This window comes from Aureobasidium pullulans, assembly GCF_000721785.1.
Source record: "Aureobasidium pullulans EXF-150 unplaced genomic scaffold scaffold_11, whole genome shotgun sequence".
Lineage (NCBI taxonomy): Eukaryota > Fungi > Ascomycota > Dothideomycetes > Dothideales > Saccotheciaceae > Aureobasidium > Aureobasidium pullulans.
The window spans coordinates 827,488-845,364 of NW_021941031.1; the positions used below are offsets into that span (position 1 = coordinate 827,488).

At 50.5% G+C, this 17,877-nt stretch overlaps 7 protein-coding genes across 7 annotated transcripts; 5 read left to right on the top strand and 2 right to left on the bottom strand.

Moving 5' to 3' along the window:
- Positions 1–76: 76 nt before the first annotated feature.
- On the bottom strand, positions 77–2,593 carry M438DRAFT_346556 (uncharacterized protein). The gene has a single exon (XM_029905703.1). It carries the CDS (start codon positions 2,576–2,578, stop codon positions 149–151), a length of 2,430 nt encoding a protein of 809 aa, XP_029759809.1. The 5' UTR covers positions 2,579–2,593; the 3' UTR covers positions 77–148.
- A 2,480-nt stretch (positions 2,594–5,073) lies between these two features.
- Positions 5,074–6,064, bottom strand: M438DRAFT_320929 (NAD(P)-binding protein). Its single transcript, XM_029902894.1, has 2 exons — positions 5,984–6,064; positions 5,074–5,934 (listed from the first exon to the last, which is right to left on the bottom strand). Exons 1-2 carry the CDS (start codon positions 6,029–6,031, stop codon positions 5,221–5,223), a joined length of 762 nt encoding a protein of 253 aa, XP_029759810.1. The 5' UTR covers positions 6,032–6,064; the 3' UTR covers positions 5,074–5,220.
- A 730-nt stretch (positions 6,065–6,794) lies between these two features.
- Positions 6,795–10,182, top strand: M438DRAFT_298963 (ras GEF). Its single transcript, XM_029902010.1, has 4 exons — positions 6,795–7,632; positions 7,691–7,891; positions 8,048–9,726; positions 9,783–10,182. The coding sequence occupies exons 1-4, from the start codon at positions 6,975–6,977 to the stop codon at positions 9,858–9,860; spliced, it is 2,616 nt and encodes an 871-aa protein (XP_029759811.1). The 5' UTR covers positions 6,795–6,974; the 3' UTR covers positions 9,861–10,182.
- Positions 10,183–10,567: 385 nt separating this feature from the next.
- Positions 10,568–12,186, top strand: M438DRAFT_366295 (uncharacterized protein). The gene is made up of 2 exons (XM_029907867.1): positions 10,568–10,664; positions 10,722–12,186. Exons 1-2 carry the CDS (start codon positions 10,627–10,629, stop codon positions 12,139–12,141), a joined length of 1,458 nt encoding a protein of 485 aa, XP_029759812.1. The 5' UTR covers positions 10,568–10,626; the 3' UTR covers positions 12,142–12,186.
- A 156-nt stretch (positions 12,187–12,342) lies between these two features.
- On the top strand, positions 12,343–14,225 carry M438DRAFT_346561 (uncharacterized protein). Its single transcript, XM_029905704.1, has one exon. It carries the CDS (start codon positions 12,375–12,377, stop codon positions 14,028–14,030), a length of 1,656 nt encoding a protein of 551 aa, XP_029759813.1. The 5' UTR covers positions 12,343–12,374; the 3' UTR covers positions 14,031–14,225.
- A 200-nt stretch (positions 14,226–14,425) lies between these two features.
- On the top strand, positions 14,426–15,678 carry M438DRAFT_346562 (uncharacterized protein). The gene has a single exon (XM_029905705.1). The coding sequence runs from the start codon at positions 14,877–14,879 to the stop codon at positions 15,255–15,257; it is 381 nt and encodes a 126-aa protein (XP_029759814.1). The 5' UTR covers positions 14,426–14,876; the 3' UTR covers positions 15,258–15,678.
- Positions 15,679–15,743: 65 nt separating this feature from the next.
- On the top strand, positions 15,744–17,808 carry M438DRAFT_406539 (acetyl-CoA synthetase-like protein; the record flags this gene model as incomplete). The annotated part of the gene is made up of 5 exons (XM_029909853.1): positions 15,744–15,836; positions 15,892–16,029; positions 16,078–16,928; positions 16,977–17,172; positions 17,230–17,808. The coding sequence occupies 5 exons, from the start codon at positions 15,744–15,746 to the stop codon at positions 17,581–17,583; spliced, it is 1,632 nt and encodes a 543-aa protein (XP_029759815.1). The 3' UTR covers positions 17,584–17,808.
- Positions 17,809–17,877: the final 69 nt, after the last annotated feature.

Sequence of the window (17,877 nt, forward strand, 5' to 3'; positions counted from 1 at the left end):
CAGAAACAGATGAGGAAGACACAAGCTTTCATTTGAGCAAAGAAATGACAAGGGAAGTAATAGATAGTCAGAGAAGGCAGTAATCATGGGTCTTGAATTCTCGACATAAATATGTACACACAAATGCATATGTTTCAAACTTTTGGTCTTATATGACAAGATACTCGCCATCAACCCTGTCCATAGCCTTTCTCCATCTGAACGCTTGCACACGATCGCCGTTTTCCTTAGCACTGTCGCGTCGGCGCTGAACTTCATCAGACTCTGCGTCCTGCACGTCTGGATTCTCGTTCTCGGCCCACACCTTTTCAAGGACATCCAAGACGGAGATGTTATTGAAAAAACCGCTCTCGATTTGTACTTCTATGCATCTGTCACGCACTAATGCTTGATCAGCCGCGTCGACGCATTCGGTACCTGCAATGAAGAGAGGCCAAAGCAAGAACTTGTTGACGCATGAAGTAATTTCCAGCGCAGCAATGTGCGAGAGAGCGTTGCGAACGTGCGCTTGGAATTTTGGCGATGAGGAGGGGAGGAATGGGTGAGCAAGTCGCTCAGTGTAGAGAAGTGCTGACGAACGGAAAGACTCGTTGATATGTGTCAAGTCTCTTTGTCCGGGCTCGAGTGAAGCTGCTGGAGCATCGAGGGCTGTAGGCGACAAGCAAGGACTTTCCATCGACCATGTTTCCAGACGAGATCGAATGTCATGCCATTCCTTCCAAAACTCTTGTCGCGTGTCAGAAGGTTCTCTGAATATTGTGTCACTATCCTCAGGAAGGTCGGCCAAAAGAGCACCCCAGCCATTACCATCTAGGCGGCTGAAGTCCATTGGGTCAAAATGAGGACGTGTACGCCATCCTCTTGAGCTTGGAAAGGTGTTCTGCTCCCTATACTTGGGAGTTGTCGTGGCACCGTATGATGCCTTTGAGTTTCGTGGATCTGGGCGTACTGGTCTGTTCTGCGATAGAAGATTCAGGCGGCCGAGGCGGGCGATCAACTTGAACAATCGACCGTCGCATCCAGAGAATTGCTCCAGAGCACCGAGATTCGAAGAATAATGAAGCATGTCTAGACGATCGCCCTGGATTTCGGTTTCTCTGTCGTTGACAGTCGAGGTCATGACATCGAACCAAGCAAAGAACATCTCGACCCAACCAATGAAACCGGTCCTGACGCCAGGATCACGCATGGACAGCAGTTTTTGAACCCCCTCTAGCTGGGTCTTGAACTTGGAGAAGCCACTATCGCAAACATGGAATAAACACAGAATGAGCAAGATAGCAAGGACCGAATCGTCCTGAGCGTTGACCGCATCTGCCAATTGAGCCTGCAGTTGACCGATCGAGACGGACTTGTAATAACTTTCCTCGGGTGACGGTCGAGCTAGAATACTGTTGTCGACATCTTGTTGCTTCACGTCCAGCTCTTCTATGAACCCCTTGACAGGAGCCCGCTTATGCAGTCGCATACGCATATTGTTCAAGGACAGAGCAGCAAGAGCGTTTTGGAGACCTTCGTTATGTGTAGCGAGCTGAAGGATATGCATCCTATAAGGATTGACCGTGTCATCAAAGGCGACAAGAACAGAGCAGATATGCTTGTCGTAGTAGTCCAACAGGTACTGCATTCTTGGCGAAAGATGGTAGAACAACGAAGTGGCCATAGCCCTCGGAATCGATATGGACAGGTCTGGCAGCGTGTTTAGAGGTTGTTGTGAAGTCGCCAAAGTCATGGCGAGATTGCTGTACTCGAATTCGTCAGGTTGCACGTTTTGATCATAATCTGCGCCTGTTGCATCGTATGAAGGCTCGAAGAATGATGTATCTTGGTGTTGAGTAAACCCTAGGTCGTCGGTAGCAGTAGGAGCCTCCAAGGGTGGATCGGGATAGAAAGCTGAGTCTGTAGGGAAAGACTCAGGGCAAGATTGAGAGGTAGGCTCAAGAAGATTGTAATTATTAGAAGACTGTAGGCCATCGTTGTAGTTCAGCGAGGAGGGAGTCATGGGATACTCCGAAGTATTTCCTTGGTGGATTAGATGGCGATTCTCATAAGGCGAGGTCGGTGATGTGAGATCAGGATTCGCATATTGCTGTATCGGTTGCCAAAAGATGGGCTGTTGAGGGTCGTTTGGAGATAACAAGCCATAGGACGGAGTGCGGAGAGGTTCCTGAGACGTAGGTGGCACAGTGTTTGTGGTTATGCTTATACGCGGGGGTCGCTCGGAAGCAGGTACAGTAGTGGAAGGCTTCCTTCGAGGCTGTGATAGACTGTTCCTTTTGGTGACACCAACCGGACCCTCGGCCTTCTCAGCCACGGGACATGTCAGGCCTCGTAGCTTTCCTCGACTAGCGATACCCACACCCCATGTCAAGGTGGTCTTGTATCCAGAGCAATCTTTTCCCATTTCGAGGCACTGGCCACAGTACGGTCTCCTGCGGTCACAGGGGGCGTTTCGTTTCCGGCATGCAAAGCAGTCGTCGGCCGCGCCTGTCGTTGTCGTCCTCCTTCGACGTTTTCTGATGGTTGGCTTGGTCTCTGGGCCAACACTGACCTCGGACTTGATGCATGCTGTGCTCATGGCGGAAGAATTGCAGAAATCTTTTAAGCGTCGAGCAGTCAGGTCGTGTGCATTGGACGTCTTTGAGGGTCGAAATCACTCAAATAATGGAGATATCAAGTTGTGTGTGGAGAGTGTGGCGTCTAGGCAGAGAGGACGTTCGAGTAGCCAAGGTAGCATGTTCCAGCAAAGAAGAGAAGTTATCGGAGTTCAGAGTGTTCACGAGGGATACTTTTGATGACAGGCGGCATGGTAGTCTTTGAGAATAGGACATGGTTTGGACAGTCGAGCTAGGGAAAGCCCGCTCATCACTCCGTCTCCCACGCTTTGCAACCCCCATGCCTTCTGGCGAGAGCCGAGGCTTCCAGAGCCAGTTCGAACCTTATCGCATCCACTTCCCCCGCCAATGAGAGTCCTTATCGCCCTCTTGCGCCAGTCCGCTCGTATCTTCGCAAGGCCTTGTTTAAATTATCAATCGTTCTATGAAATTTCTTTTGATACATCATCCATGCTCCCCATACAAACCTCTTAAACGAGCTCGACAGGACCGTGTTTGCGTGCCCGCCCCTCAAATGCCGTAGCCTTCGCTTTCGCTTCCATTAGTCATCAGCGATCAACATCTTGGACTTAGGCGAGCTATCTCCAGAGTCCATGCTGCAACCCCGCAATATTGCGAACCTTGACAGAAGAGTCAGGGTCACAACGGCCGAAAGCGAATCGCACGGGAAGATGAGGTGCTCCTTCTCCGCATGAGCACCATCATCGTTTCGACGAGGCGCCGCCGAATCGTCCTTTATCTGCACCACTTCCCAGCCCACATCCGCCTAAATATGCTGCTCTATCCAGTGCGGGTGCCTGAACCTCTCTCAGACTTTACCCAACCGCGTCCAGGCGGACGTTGATCCTCGCGACACAGAGTTTCATTGGTTCAAAGTCTCTGTGAACATTATTCCGTGCCCTGTCTAATTCGCCGAGTTCAACAGTCGCTTCATCCTGTTGCTAAGGGTCCAAGTTTCTCTTACATGTGAAAGAAGCTCTTCCTTCGCCTATAATGACGACCTTGTACAGACAGGCCTCCTAAATCGCGCTTAGCTGCGGCCTTGCATCAATGCTTTGCAAAGCAATAACGCTGTCTAAAGAGCCTCTATCTCAGTAAGACCGGAGACGGGCCTTTCTGTGAACGATGTTCGGCTGCTTTTGGGTATGCAGTTATCCCACCGGAGGTCGATGTTGTTGGTGTCTTCATGAAAATGTGTACCGCCGATAACTCGTGCCCCTCTTCTGACAGCTGCAAGCTTCACCGACAGCCTGGCTACCAACAGCATTGCTTTCGACGACAGCAGGCGTATTGCAACAAGTATCGTGGCGTTCTCATCTCTGTATCTTTTTGTGTCAAAGAGGAAATCGACAACGACAAAGAACCAACAACATGCAGTTGGACGGCACGGGGTTTATTGACACCACGCAGAGTCCTGACAGGCTTGCCATGTTATAAGAACGGCCACACCGGCAAGAAGGTATAGGGTGTCGACTCATCCTATCATCTGCTCTGTTCTTCAACAAGAAAACCCCCAGACATCCTATCTTCCATCATGAGTGCTGGCCAAGGCGGTTTCTTCAAACACCAATGCACATACTTTCACATATGCGGTCGTTGGACAACTCAGGCATATGACGCTTGTGGAAATTGCATTTCGGACGGCAGAAAGTCTCCACGAGAGCCTGGTGGTCCGATTGTGCGAATAGCTGCCAGCAAGGTTAGTCCGGCTGTCTCTGCTCGACAGCCATGGTGTTGATTCCCTGAACAGAATACTTCCAACCAGACGCCCTGATGAGCATGCCGTATCAAGTATGGCGTGGTGGTGAGGTCCTTGATCGAGCAGACTGTCTCGTCGAATGAGTTTGCGTACGGACGAATGGATACAGACATGCCAGGATGGGATTGTGGGTGGATCAAGAGTTATCCAGATGTAATGTTTGAAGCAAGCATTGAGGAGGACACAAATTGAAATTTGTCGTACGAGTACGCCAGCAAGATGTTTTTCCCACAAACCTTTACTTTGTCGGGGTCTGAAGCCAGCTTTGACGAGGAGTTGTTTCGGTTGTTTGTCCGCGGACCACGGTCAGCCATTCAACATTGATGATGCGAGGCCATTGGCAATAGCCGCCTTGCTGTAGGCTCACCGCTTTCGATGACAGGCTTCCGAGTCACGCATCGATCTTGCAATCGTAGGCTTTGTATTTGCCCACTTTGAGGCTGTCAGGATTGTCAGTACGACAGTTACTCTCTTCGGAGAATGCCATGCAGAATGTCAAGTAAGATATTGGCGGGTCATTTCTTCCATAGCATCCAGCATGACTACCAGAAGCCTGGTTCGCCCGTCCTCCCCCGCAACCGAGTGGCGTGACGAAGAAACATGGTGCTCTTGGTGTCGACGTTGGCGGCGCACGAAGCACATGGATGGTGATCTTTACTTACTCGTCATCTGGTCGCTGTAAAAACCGTAGAGAAATTTGGCCATCAGAGATAACCCTGACAATAACGACTTGGCATTACATACTACAGACGTTGGTAGATACCGTATAGCACCGTAGATTTGCGGCGTTCGGAGTTGATAGGAAGATCCTGTGCAGCGATAACCTGTCGGCGTTCGCCCTATTGCTCAAAACTTCTCCTGTGCGGGTCTCATATCGAGCTCATGAGTCCACAAGCACGGTTCTTGCTCCGCCAACCATAGATAGGTCTTGCCCACAGCTTCAGCCGATATCTTCTTTCCGGTCTTCTGATCCTCTCCGTCCTTATCTTCGATGGATCCGTTGCCAATACAATGTGCGACGTGGACACCTTTCGCACTGAACTCGCGAGCGAGTGTCTGGGCAAGCTGTCTTACGCTTGATCTGCCAGCGCCGTATGCCGCGTACTCGGCATTGCATCTGAGAGCACCGAGAGTTCCCGTGAAGATGAGTGTGCCTTTCTTAGGGGAGCCTTCGGCTAGTGTTGACTCTCCATGGTCGGCAAAGAATCGCTTGAGTGATTCCTGTGAGAACGTGAAGGCGCCCCCGACATATGTTTCCAATGATTCGGTGAAATCGCCGTAGGTCTCGGTCAGGAAAGGCTTCTTGGAAGAGTGCTTGACGTTGTAGATGGCTACACGGAGCTTAAGACCGCTGAAAGACTTGTGCTGGCCGATGTCTGAGAATGCTTTCTTCAACGAATCAGGCGAGGTGTCTGAAGGGAAAGCTTCGACGACAGGATCATCAAGAGATGACTTGAGGCCTTTCACTAGGTCGTTTAGCACTTCAGAGCGTCGAGCAAGCAGCGCGACTGCCATGTTGCCGCGAGCCGGGTCGGCCAAGACGCGTGCGATGCCAGCACCCTTTGTTGCTTTCAGTACAGATGGCTTTGTCGCTCGAGAGCATACTCACAGTAGCGGGGCCTGCGCCTAAGAGAATTGCCAATCCGGAGGGAGCCATTGTGTACGTAGTAAGTGTCTCAATGTTTCTGTGGTAAACAGCTTTGAGCTCTGGAAGGGTAGAGGTAAGTCAAATGAGCTCATCAAGTGTTCTTGACGTCATTGTACAGTTGTGGTATTGGATGGTCAGAAGGTTCGAAGCTTGATGTCAAATATCATGTAAAGGATGGCATTCCACTTCCTGTTCCTTACGATTCGCATGATCATTGTAGAGTCAAAATCTCTGTACATAAGTGACTCGATCGCGAAGAACACAGGTACCTCTGCTGTGATCTGAAAGCAGACAGTTTACATCTTAACTGTGAGATGTCCATATTGACCGCATAGTTCTTCGAGAAGACCAGTCCGCAATTACGCAATCAGGGGAGCTGAGGAATACTAGCCGGAAGTGCAGGTCAAGGAGACATGGGGAGTGTGGTATTCGTCAACAGGAACCTGTGCTGGTAGTTGGGTTCGAGACAAGGTAGATCTCCACGAGCCATTCGGCTGTGTTGGTCACCAGCTGACCGCCGCTCTGAACGATTCGAGCAAAGCGAGCTGAGCATGACTCTAAGAGTAGTCTTGGTAGGATATTGAACGAGGCTTGGGTGCTAAGAAAAGAGAAAGCAAGGACGCTTAGGTGGAGGGCCGACTCGCGTGGAGCCGTTTCTCGGATGCTGGCCGAAGACCCAGACCCCGACTGTCGGGTCAGCTAGGACGCGCAAAGATTGATTCAAAGATGGGATTCGTAATATTGTTGATGAATAAGGCGAGCCAAATGGACACGACGAGAAGAGAGGCAGCGAGAGTCTAGATGAAGGTCTAGACAGAGGAATAGAGAGGTCGGACGGAGAGGCAGCACAGATGGTCGTGATTAGACGAAGCAGACTCTGGCTTGGCGTGAATAAAGGAGATCGTCAAATGGTCTAAGAAGTCACGGCGGATCACCCAGTTCGAGACATGAAATGACTGGCCATGCAGCAGTCGCTGCCTTTTTCATCAAGACCATGGCGGAACAGCAGTACCATGAACAAGCCGCACCAACTCCAACAATGGCAGCAGAAACAGCAGCCCAAGCACAATTGAACATGTCGGCGTCTGGACGGCCACGCGTTCTTCGGACGCACTCTTCGCCAGTCGCGACGGCCAAATATGCAGGCGGCCAGCAGCAGCAATCCTCGCTCAGTCGGCCCTCGACCCCTCTGGCGGACGCAGCATCGTCTTCACTGTCGCACGCACGGGGGTTGGGCATTGACACGGATGAGCAAGCAGGAAGCCCACGCCGTTTGGCGACTAACGGCTTCCTGCAGACCAACAACGACTCGGAATACGAAGTCAACATTGCTGTCGTCGGGAGCATCGGCGTGGGAAAGTCGACCTTCATCCAGCAGTCCCTAGGCCTCGCAAACCGCCCGACAGCTGCAGTCAATGCCCGTCGCATCTCGGTCGACAGTGCTACTTACCTGGTGCGCATGCTAGAGTGCCGACTCGAAGACGTCCACGTCGACAAGAAAAACAGAATCACCTGGCCCTTGGACCCCCGTATGCCCAGTGTTGACGCCGCATGCACCTTGTACGACATCTCCAACAAGGACACCTTTGAAGACGTCCCTGTCGTCCTGAGTGAGTGACCCATCCACTCTCCGCCCTGACTCGCTCAACATGGCTAACTGCCGTCTAGACGCCCTCGAGAAATCGTCGGTACCTTCGGTCCTTGTCTCAAACAAATGCGACATCGACAAGACCTATCGCCAGCTTGATCCAAACAACATCGAACAACGAGCAAAAGCCATCCTCCGCTCGCTCGACACGCTTCAATCCTCCATATCGCATGTCGATTCCCACGCAAAGGGAATAGCCAGCCTGTTGCAAGCTGTTTCGGGCAAGTCGCATCCACCGCCTCCCTGTTCCTCCAGCCCCGGCGTCGCTCCCATGCAAACGCAAACAAGTCTTGTTTGTCAACATGGCGCCCCCATCCTGCCCTGAAAATGCCCTAAACGCTCCACCATGCAAGTATAGTTGGCTAACTTCTGTAAAGCCCAGAGAGACCCTGCCTCATCTCGCCGTCGAACCATATCATCCGCCCTGGCTTTCTCCCAAGCCTCTCGATCACATTCACGTCAAGGTCACGTAAGAGCCAGCTCGGCACAGTCAAACACGATGCGCAAAGACTCACGACACGACTCTACCACAATGGTGACAACCCCTTCAGCCTCCACAAATCCGCCCCTCGACATTGACACGAATTTGGACGAATCACGCGACGACATTACAGACTCATCTCGTTCTGAGCACGCCTCCTCATCTGAGGATGGCGGTCTTGATGTCGATAGTCAATCAGAGGCCCCATCCGATGAGCGGGGATACTCCTTTGACAACCTCGTCGACCGTCTCCTGGGGCTACCGCGATCAAAAGCCGACACACGATTCGGCTCTGTCTTTCTTGCCCTCTATCGGAAATTCGCTGCACCCGGACAGTTGCTGGAAGCTATAGTTCATCGCTTCGAAGCCTTGGAAAAAGAAAACTGTCCTTTCATGACAAAGACTGTCTCACAATTACGCTACTTATCTGTCATTGAGCAATGGATTGGAACATACCCTGGAGACTTTGCACACACAAAAACCCGCCGTCGCATGCGCATCTTCGTCGCCAAGCTGTCCAACACACGCATCTTCTCTGCTGCCGCTCGTGAGATGAGCTGTGACTTGGACGTTGTGACAGAAGACGATGATACAAATTGGGCTTGTTGTGACATGGATCGTGAAAAACGCGGTCTCCTGAGCCCCGATCTCGGCTGGTCATCCCGTGTGAGCACACTCCTGGACGATCCCGAATTTGACTTTAGCGACAACCTGGGAAGCCTGTCTCTCGATGGCGGCCAGGGTAGAAATGCAGCCCATTCCTTACATACCGACTTTGGCATGCTGCAGACCGTGGACGCAGCACGTAGACAAGGCCCATCTCTGGTTCCCGTCCCCAAGATTCCAATCAGCAAGATGCATTGGCACATGCTTATGGAAACACCAACGGATCACATCGCTTGCGAACTGACACGCATTGACTGGATCATGTTCAGTGCAGTACGTCCGCGTGATTTGGTGCGGCACGTTTCCTTATCGCAAACTCAGAAGGCACAGTGCAAATCCATAGTACATGTCAGCCGCATGATCGACCATTTCAATCACATTCGAGACTGGGTGGCCAACTTCATCTTGCTTAGAGAGAAGGCGAAACACCGTGTACTGATGTTGGAAAAGCTCATGCATGTCGCCCGTAAGCTGCGAGAGATGAACAACTACAACTCGCTGGGGGCGTTCCTTGCCGGTATCAGCAGTGCAGCCGTACACCGACTTGCCGCTACTCGAGAACTGGTTTCACCCGAGACCGGCAAGGATTGGATGAAGCTGGAGATATTGATGTCTCCCACTCGCTCTTATTCTGCTTATCGCCTGGCTTGGGAGAACTCAAGCGGAGAGAGAATCCCTTTCCTCCCTCTACCCATCCGAGATCTTGTGGCCGCCGAGGAAGGCAACAAGACCTTTGTCGGCGACGAAGTGAATGGCAGAATCAACTGGCGCAAGTTCGAAGTCATGGGAGAAACGGTCGTCGGGATTCAAAAGGCGCAAGGTCTGCCTTATAGGAACTCCATGCTCGGCCCTAGGAATGATGAGTTGAGAGCATTGATCCTGAACAGTAACATGATCAGAGATGACGAGGTAAGTTCTTCAGAGATCAAGGTATTTGCAGACACACGACTAACTGAATCTTCCAGGCTCTTTATGACCGTAGCTGTTCTCTCGAATCTACCAACGACAGAAGGGGGCTGCGAGATATCTTCAGACGCGCATAGACGTCGACACAGTCCCTTGATATTTTTTCTTGCATCGTTATCCGGCGTCGGGCACATATTTTGAATGGATATGAACTAATGATTTTGTTCTCGACTATTTAGTGTCGAGAACTTGAAAAGAGAGAGAAAGAGAGATCCCAGGAATGAAATATCGAACCTCTCGACGAAAGGTGTTTTATGGTGTGGTTGGTGGCATGCTCAAGGAATAAGAGCCATGGAGTTTCTTCTACGTTTATACCTTTGTCATATAGTTCAGTTATTTATCTAGATTTTATATCTGCCTCACGGCGATTCATCAAATTCTCATACGTTTGTCGGCTCTCTTTCATGTTCTTGAAGAAGTGCATGTTTTTGGTGGCAACTTCCCCATGCCGTCCCCAACTCCTGACTTTCGAAGGGCTACGCGGCGAACAACCCACTTCTCCATGGGACAAATCGATTTCTCTGCCGAATCTCGCTGTAGTAGTAGGGAGGATACAAAACAGATCTGCAATACATGCAAGGTAATCTGGCTTCTCCACGTGTTTGATCGAAAAGGATGCATAAGCATCGAAAGGCTAAATATCTGTCGATGACCTCACTGTCTAGCGGCTCCAACTAATTGTTTCGCACCAATCGTTGATCTAGGCTAGACCGTTACTTCTTCCCTATTACTACTTCTTGTTGATTCATCACTAAACCTGAATACAATATTCCTACACCGTATCCCTTTCTGTTCTTTCTTTTCGTTTTTCGTTTGGTGTAATCACATCTTAGCATAGCAGAAATGTCGTGGTTTAGAAGAGATCCGCCCAATACCGTCTCGTAAGTCTGGAGGCAAAACATCACATGCAGTACAAAAATACTGAGACTGTGACACAGAGCATGGGGATACAAATTCGTGCTTACGGACGAGCACTTGACACTGGACCAAATGAACCCAGCAAAACAAAGATGGGATTATCTTGGAGAAAAGGCATTAAACCGACTAAACGAGATTTCGCCACCACCACCGCGCAGCACGAAGAAACCTTCGGAAGGAAAAGAACCATTTCCTGATGAGGAGAAGCAGCCGACTCCAGAGGTCAAGCCTAAGAGAGACTTGTATGCGATCTTCCGCGATAATGCCGAGAAGGATGAAGTACTGCAGGAACTTTGGCAGCAGGTGAATACTGTTCCGGAATGGGTGGACTGGGAGCAAATTGCACGCGGACAGGATGTGTTTTATCGATATGGCGGACCTGTTCTTACTGGACTGGCATATCAATCTCTACTCGGTGGGCTCGGAGCAGCTCGAGTGACCGAGGTCTTGTCAAGGACAGGAGGTTTCTCTGTCGATGTGGCGAGAAATCGCTTGTTTGAGACCACACAATATCTTCTTCAGTGCACAAAATCACTGGAAGCCATTCAGCCTGGAGGTGAAGGATGGGCGGCCACGATCCGAGTACGACTACTACACGCAACAGTACGGAATCGAATCATGAAACTTGCAGCCACGAGACCGGAATACTTCGACACGGAGAAACTTGGAGTACCCATCAACAATATGGATTGTGTTGGCACGATAGTCAGCTTCTCTAGCGCACTTATCTGGATATCGCTGCCTCGACAGGGCATATATCTTCGTCCACAGGAGATCGAGGATTATACAGCTTTATGGCGGTACATTGCCTACGTGATTGGCTGTCCTGTCGAGGGTCTTTTGGAAACGAAGGAACAGAGCAAGCGCATCCTCGACAGCATCATGATGCATGAGATTGCACCGACGCGGACATCACAGATCCTGGCCAACAATGTGATTCGCAGTCTGCAAGACCAGCCTCCTGGCTATGCATCTTCGGATTTCCTCTGCGCAGGAGCACGATGGCTCAATGGCAATGAGTTGTGTGATGCATTAGCGCTTCCGAAACCGAGTATATACTATACTGCATTGATGGCAGGTCAATGCATCTTCTTCGGATTCTGGTGTTACACGAATCGCATGAACAAATCAACAGATCAGAAGAAGCTGGTGGTGTTGCGAGACATCTTCTGGAAAATCATCGTCAAGGGTGGATTGAAGGGTGAAGAGACATCGTTCGACTTCAAGTACGTGCCAGAGTACAGCATCATGACTGAGATGGGTGGAGTCGAGGAAGCCAAGTTATCGAAGAAAGAGATTGAAATTGCGAGTCTGAAGTGGTTGTTGATGGGAGTCGCGGTTGTATCGGTGGTTGGATTTGTGGTCACCAAGGCCAGTCTACTAGGAGGACGTGTGGCCGTATGGGGTGTCAAGAGCGCGTGGAGCATGTTGCAGACCTAGCATTGTCATGTCGAAATTCCAAGAATGATTACAGCATCCAAAATCAGCGATATCTCTGAGTACCTAGTTGAACAGTAGGCGACAAAAATAGGCTCGAAAGTTGTGCGGATTTAACGGAGCAAGATGATTGTTCCAGGGTTCTGCCTGGCGGTGGGGTCGTCGATGGGCGAATTATCTCAGTCTTTCGACTCCCTCGTTTCGCCAACACATAACCAGTCTATTCTTTCGATCAAATGCAGCGTTCTTACAAGTGCCCTTGCTCAGTACGGGCTCTAGAGGCATTTGTCAGGGATGTCGCTGGCCTCGACATCCGCCAAAGACCCAATTACATCAGCTTCAGAAATCTAAGCAACCGATCAGCCTTGCAAATACGCCACAACTCGTCGCAGCCCCTTGCCTCTCAATCATATACCACTATCCGCTCACTCGATGACACTTTTGTGCCTTTCGATAACATCACCGACCCCAAACTCTCGACGACGACAACACAAGATGCCACGTCCGACATATCGCAGTTACCACAGTCGAGCCATGACTTGAACTCGCCCGAGCCGTTCGACCCCGATGAAGAGATTGGAAGCACTGTGGACTTTGAGCCCGAGGTAGTCATACACGAAGAGCATGCGCAGACCGAACCCGACCCAATAGTACGCCATGCGCGCATACAACAATTGGACTTGAAGGACCGAGACCAAGCAGTCGATGCCATCTTCTTCCCCGATTTGCTGGCACAACCTCAACTCAAGCCTGGTGAACTGATGTCCCTGGGCCAAAGATTGAACATCTTCTCTGAGCCGACACCGAAACAGAACTACCCCGGCAAAAACGCTCGGAAAAAGGCGAGAAGAGCGGCACACGCTCCAGAGGCTCAATCTCTCCCACCACAAAACGACGCATCGTCAGTGACTCTGGATCTAGTCTCTGGAACAGGGCCAGCAACAGCTACCAAGTCGCCTTCCAAGAACAAAGTAAGAGCAGAGAAGAAGGCAAGGGGTGCGCCACTAGCTCCGGAGGACCAGGCCATTCTTTTAGAACAAAATACACCTAGCTCCGAGCCCGCTGAAGACGTCTCTGCGGATGCATCAACAACCACGCCAAAACCCATATCGCAAGCCAGAAAGGACAGAAAGGCAAGAAGAGCAGCAGCGCAAGCTTTGGAATCACAAACAAATCCGACCCAAGACGAGGAGGCCGTAGACATGGCCTCGCTGATCGCCTCTGCCACCTCCCCCAAGCTGCCCTCCGCAGCAAAAGCCTCCAAAATCGCCCAAGCAATCAAGACCAGAAAAGAGGAAGAAAAGGCCGCAAAACACGCCGCCGCCGAAAAGCTCATCGCAGATCAAGCAGCAGCGAAGCTAGCCAAAAAGGAACGCAACCGCAACCTCGACACCTGGACCGTACAAAAGAACGCGCTGCAAGAGAAATTCGGAGAGCAGAATTGGAACCCCCGTAAACGCATTTCGCCAGATGCTTTGGCCGGTATCAGAGCTCTACATGCCAAAGCACCAGAAACATATAGTACGGCCGTGTTGGCTGAGCATTTCAAAGTCCCACCAGAGGCTATCCGGCGTATTCTGAAGAGCAAATGGCAGCCCAATGAAGAAGAAGCTGAAGACAGAAGAGAAAGATGGGAGAAGAGAGGCGAGAAGAAGTGGACAGAGATGGCCGAGCTGGGTATCAAGCCGCCCAAGAAGTGGAGAGAAAGGGGTGTGGGCAAGGTTGGTCCTGGAGAGGTGCCTCCATGGAGACAACCTGGCAAAGCTGGTGAACGATGGATTGAGAGTACGGATGCGGATGGATTTGTTGTGGCTGGTGATCAACACGCCGATGAACTGGCAGAGGGGCGGCGTGAAGATGAGGATGATGGTATTGCATCCAGAATCCTGTAAGAGCAATGCCTTGTCCGTTGTATTTACGTGGCCATGCTATCAAACTCTTCTCATTCAGACAATATATGCAACTCAGCCCGATTTCTATGCTTGTCCTGAGCTCGGAATCCATATTGTGCATTCAGCTCGTCATGTATCCAATTGCACAGGGGACGTACGGGAGTGCTGGAATTGATTCTTTTGGGCTTTCGCGACCCAACTTACAACATCAATGTTTCTTCTGTATGCTCACCCGAAGTGCTCCCTTTCCGCACATTTTCTGGCCAGTAAGAGGACATGGTAAGTCATTAATGATGTTGGCCAAGATGCCCGGAAAACGGGCTCGGAAATCCTACAACTTGGTAATATGTGAGTGACCAAAACCTGTCGTCGAAGCTCAGAGCGCTAAACGAAACAAATGTTGGTCGTTCAAGAAGATCGACGATATTTTCGTGACACATGAAGGATTCGTGCAATCCTTTGAGCTGCGCCACATCAATGCGGTCAGCCTGATCAACGCGCCTTGTCTATTTCAATCCGCAACCGCCGCATGGTCAAGAGGATTATCGCGAAGGAATGTAGGCACAATGGCTGGGCATGGCTGAGCTGCGAGCTCTCATCTGCCTAGGTGAACGGTTCTGCCTTATTTTCTTCTTTCACTTATTGAGATGCTCCGCATTCACATCGAAGCATATAAGTCCATATATCCTTCGAGCTCTGAAAGAAAAGGTCTCAAGCACAGCCTGCTTCCACAAACATCGAATCGCATCTTCTCATCCAGGCTAGAGCCTTCCAACTCTATATCAATACCACGCATCGACATCGACCATCAGAACCCAGATCCTTCTCCTCCAAACACATCGTACAATGGAGGCCCCACCGCCATACCCAGCCAAAGTCGCAACCCCCAACCCTGAGAATGTGACACCTCTTGGATCGCTCTCAAGCCTGCCAGCGAAGGTCGACTGTGCAGTCTGCAAAGCACCAGTCATGACGAGAACGACCAAAAACTCAGGAGACAGAGCACTCATGTGGGGTGCAATCCTCTGCGTCTTGACCGGCTGCCTTTGTTGGTTGCCTTGCGTTTTGGATGAATGCAAAGACACACGTCACACATGCAGCAACTGTGGGCGCCCCATAGCTACAGTCACAAGCAATGGCGGCGTGCAGATTGCCCCTGGCGCTGCAACAGTGTCGAGTCAGTATGAACGTCGGGATGAATCTATGGTGGCCTCGGGCGGTGCTTAGAGATGTCGCTCGCATTGGTATGGATGGATGCTGAAGTTTTGGAGCAACACGTGGAGCAGTGATGGATATATGGTTGGGATACGGCTGTCGCAGCAGTTCTCCATCGAGATCCGCGGATGCAGATGAGGATCTATTGCCTACCCGAAAGGTCTGATCTGACTGGAGATTCTGACGAGGAGCCTGGTCAGGTCTGCCTCTCCCCTGGCCCGAAGTTGAGCTGGCCACCTATCTTTACTGCACGAGCTACAGATGCCGTGACGAACGAATTCGATGGCACGTTATGAGTCCTCAAACCTCGTCAGGAATTCGTCTTATTTCGATCTTGCCAGAAGCTCGCAGGATCACATAGATTCGGGGCAGCTTTGGTGTGGCGCTCATAGCGTGCTTGGCGGTCAGCAAGGTCTCCAAATATATATTACCTCTCGCATTGGTTGTCATAAAGATGCAGTCTCTTTCAAGAAACATGCTCTGAAACACTGTAGAATCATGGTCTACTTGCCCAGTGAATACCGTGAGGTGCCACCTGTAGATTTGCTTTCCTGGCTTTTTGACAACACTGGAGTAGATGTGGAGAAAGACGTACGTATCTTGTCAAGAACACACAATACAATATGCTGTATTCTTATCTCGACAGATCCTGATTGATGCTGCCAATCACCAAAGTCGACTCAACAGTCGACAAACTATCTCGTTGATACATAAGCTTATTGCTGGTTTCAGAGCAGTGGGATTGAAGCCAGGGGATTGTGTTCTTGTGCATGCTTTCAATCATGTCAGTATGGTCCAACCTACATCGTGAAAGCTACTAAGCCTCTGATAGATCCTTTATCCCATCCTCTACTTTGGCATCATTGGATCAGGCGGAATCTTCGTCGGCTCCAATCCCATTTACAAAGTAACTGAGCTGAGCCACTTGATATCAGTAGCACAGCCAAAGTATGCCATAATCGAAGCAGGGCTTTTGACGAAGATATCCACTGCTCTGGAAGCCTCGATTTCAGCAGAACAGATATTTGTGTTCGATCCGAACGCCGGACAAACCATCCAAAAAGAGCTCAAATGCTGGACTAGCTTGCTACAATATGGCGAGCAAGACTGGATACGTTTCAACGGAGAGGCGATAGCAAAATCGACTATTGCTGTACTTCAATCTACCAGCGGGACAACAGGGCTACCGAAAGTAGCTGCTACCTCTCACTATGCTTTGGTCGCAGCAGGAGTTGCCATGCAGTGTTCGAAGCCGAAGCCGTACGCCGCCTCTCAACTGATCTCTCTGCCGTTGTTTCATTCTTTCGGTGCGTCATTTGTCCAGAACTCGGCATACCAGAGTGGTGAGCCTACGTATGTCATGCGTAGATTTGATGCAGAGATTTTCACGAGTCTTGTGGACCGGTTCAACGTGACAGAAATTGCTGTGGTTCCCACTATGGTGGCAAGCATTATTAACCAACGAACTTCGCCGCTCGTGTTGAAGACTTTACGACGAATATGGTGTGCCGGCTCGTCTTTATCTCCGATTTTGAGTGATGCCATGTATGATATCCTGCATGAAGACGCTTGCATATCTCAAGTATGGGGGATGACAGAGTTTGGTCGCATTACTTCCACACCATGGGATAGGGGGACCATGGACGGAAGTGTAGGCGAACTGATGCCAAACACGGAAGCAAGGTATTGGAATCCTCAAGAAAAGCAGGATTGACGCTGACGCTCTCATAGGGTGATGGACAGCCATGGCTTGGAGATTCTCGACGAAGGCGTTGCAGGCGAACTCCAAGTTCGTGGACCCTCTACGATGAATGGCTATTCGAGGTTCCATGACGCCACTACTGGTGTGTCAACCGCAGACTGGCTCAGGACTGGCGACCTCGGGTGCGTCAAACGCGGTAATGTCTACATCCTTGGTCGCATGAAGGTGAGGAACGATCGAGTCCTTTAGATCGAAGGGACCATGGTGACTGATCGTGTATAGGAGCTTATCAAAGTTCGTGGATGGCAAGTGTCTCCGACTGAGCTTGAGCAGACTCTCTTGTTGCACGAATCTATACTTGATGCCGCTGTGATTGGTGTTCGATTTCCCACCAGGGAAGTTGACGGAGAGCTCCCTAGAGCATATGTGGTCATTCGTGAAGGAGGTTTCGGCATCGACGAGCAAGAGGTGCAAAGATTCGTCAGAGATAGATTGGCCAGCTTCAAGGCTCTAGATGGTGGTGTTGTTTTCGTGGAAACCATCCAAAGAAACGCGTACGGGAAGATCATGCGACAACCGTTGATGGAAAGAGCGATGGCCGAGATCACCACCAACATGACGGAGGCTAGAATTTGATCACCAATGAGATTCATGGGGCTGCTTCGTCTCACCAAAGCACTATCAAACCACATGCAGATGGCCGAAGGATGATATTAGTATTCGTTGAGACCAAGCCACAATAAGCCTGATCAGCCTGCTTCATCCCTGATGACCGGGTAGCCGTCATGCAGGAATGACAGTACAGATGTGGATGTGAGACCTCTTGTAAGCAACTCTGCGCAACTATACTACCAGCCGTAGGTCCGATAATGTCTGGATAGACGCAGAATGAGTCTTGATATGAGAGGTGGATCAATATTTGCCAAGCAA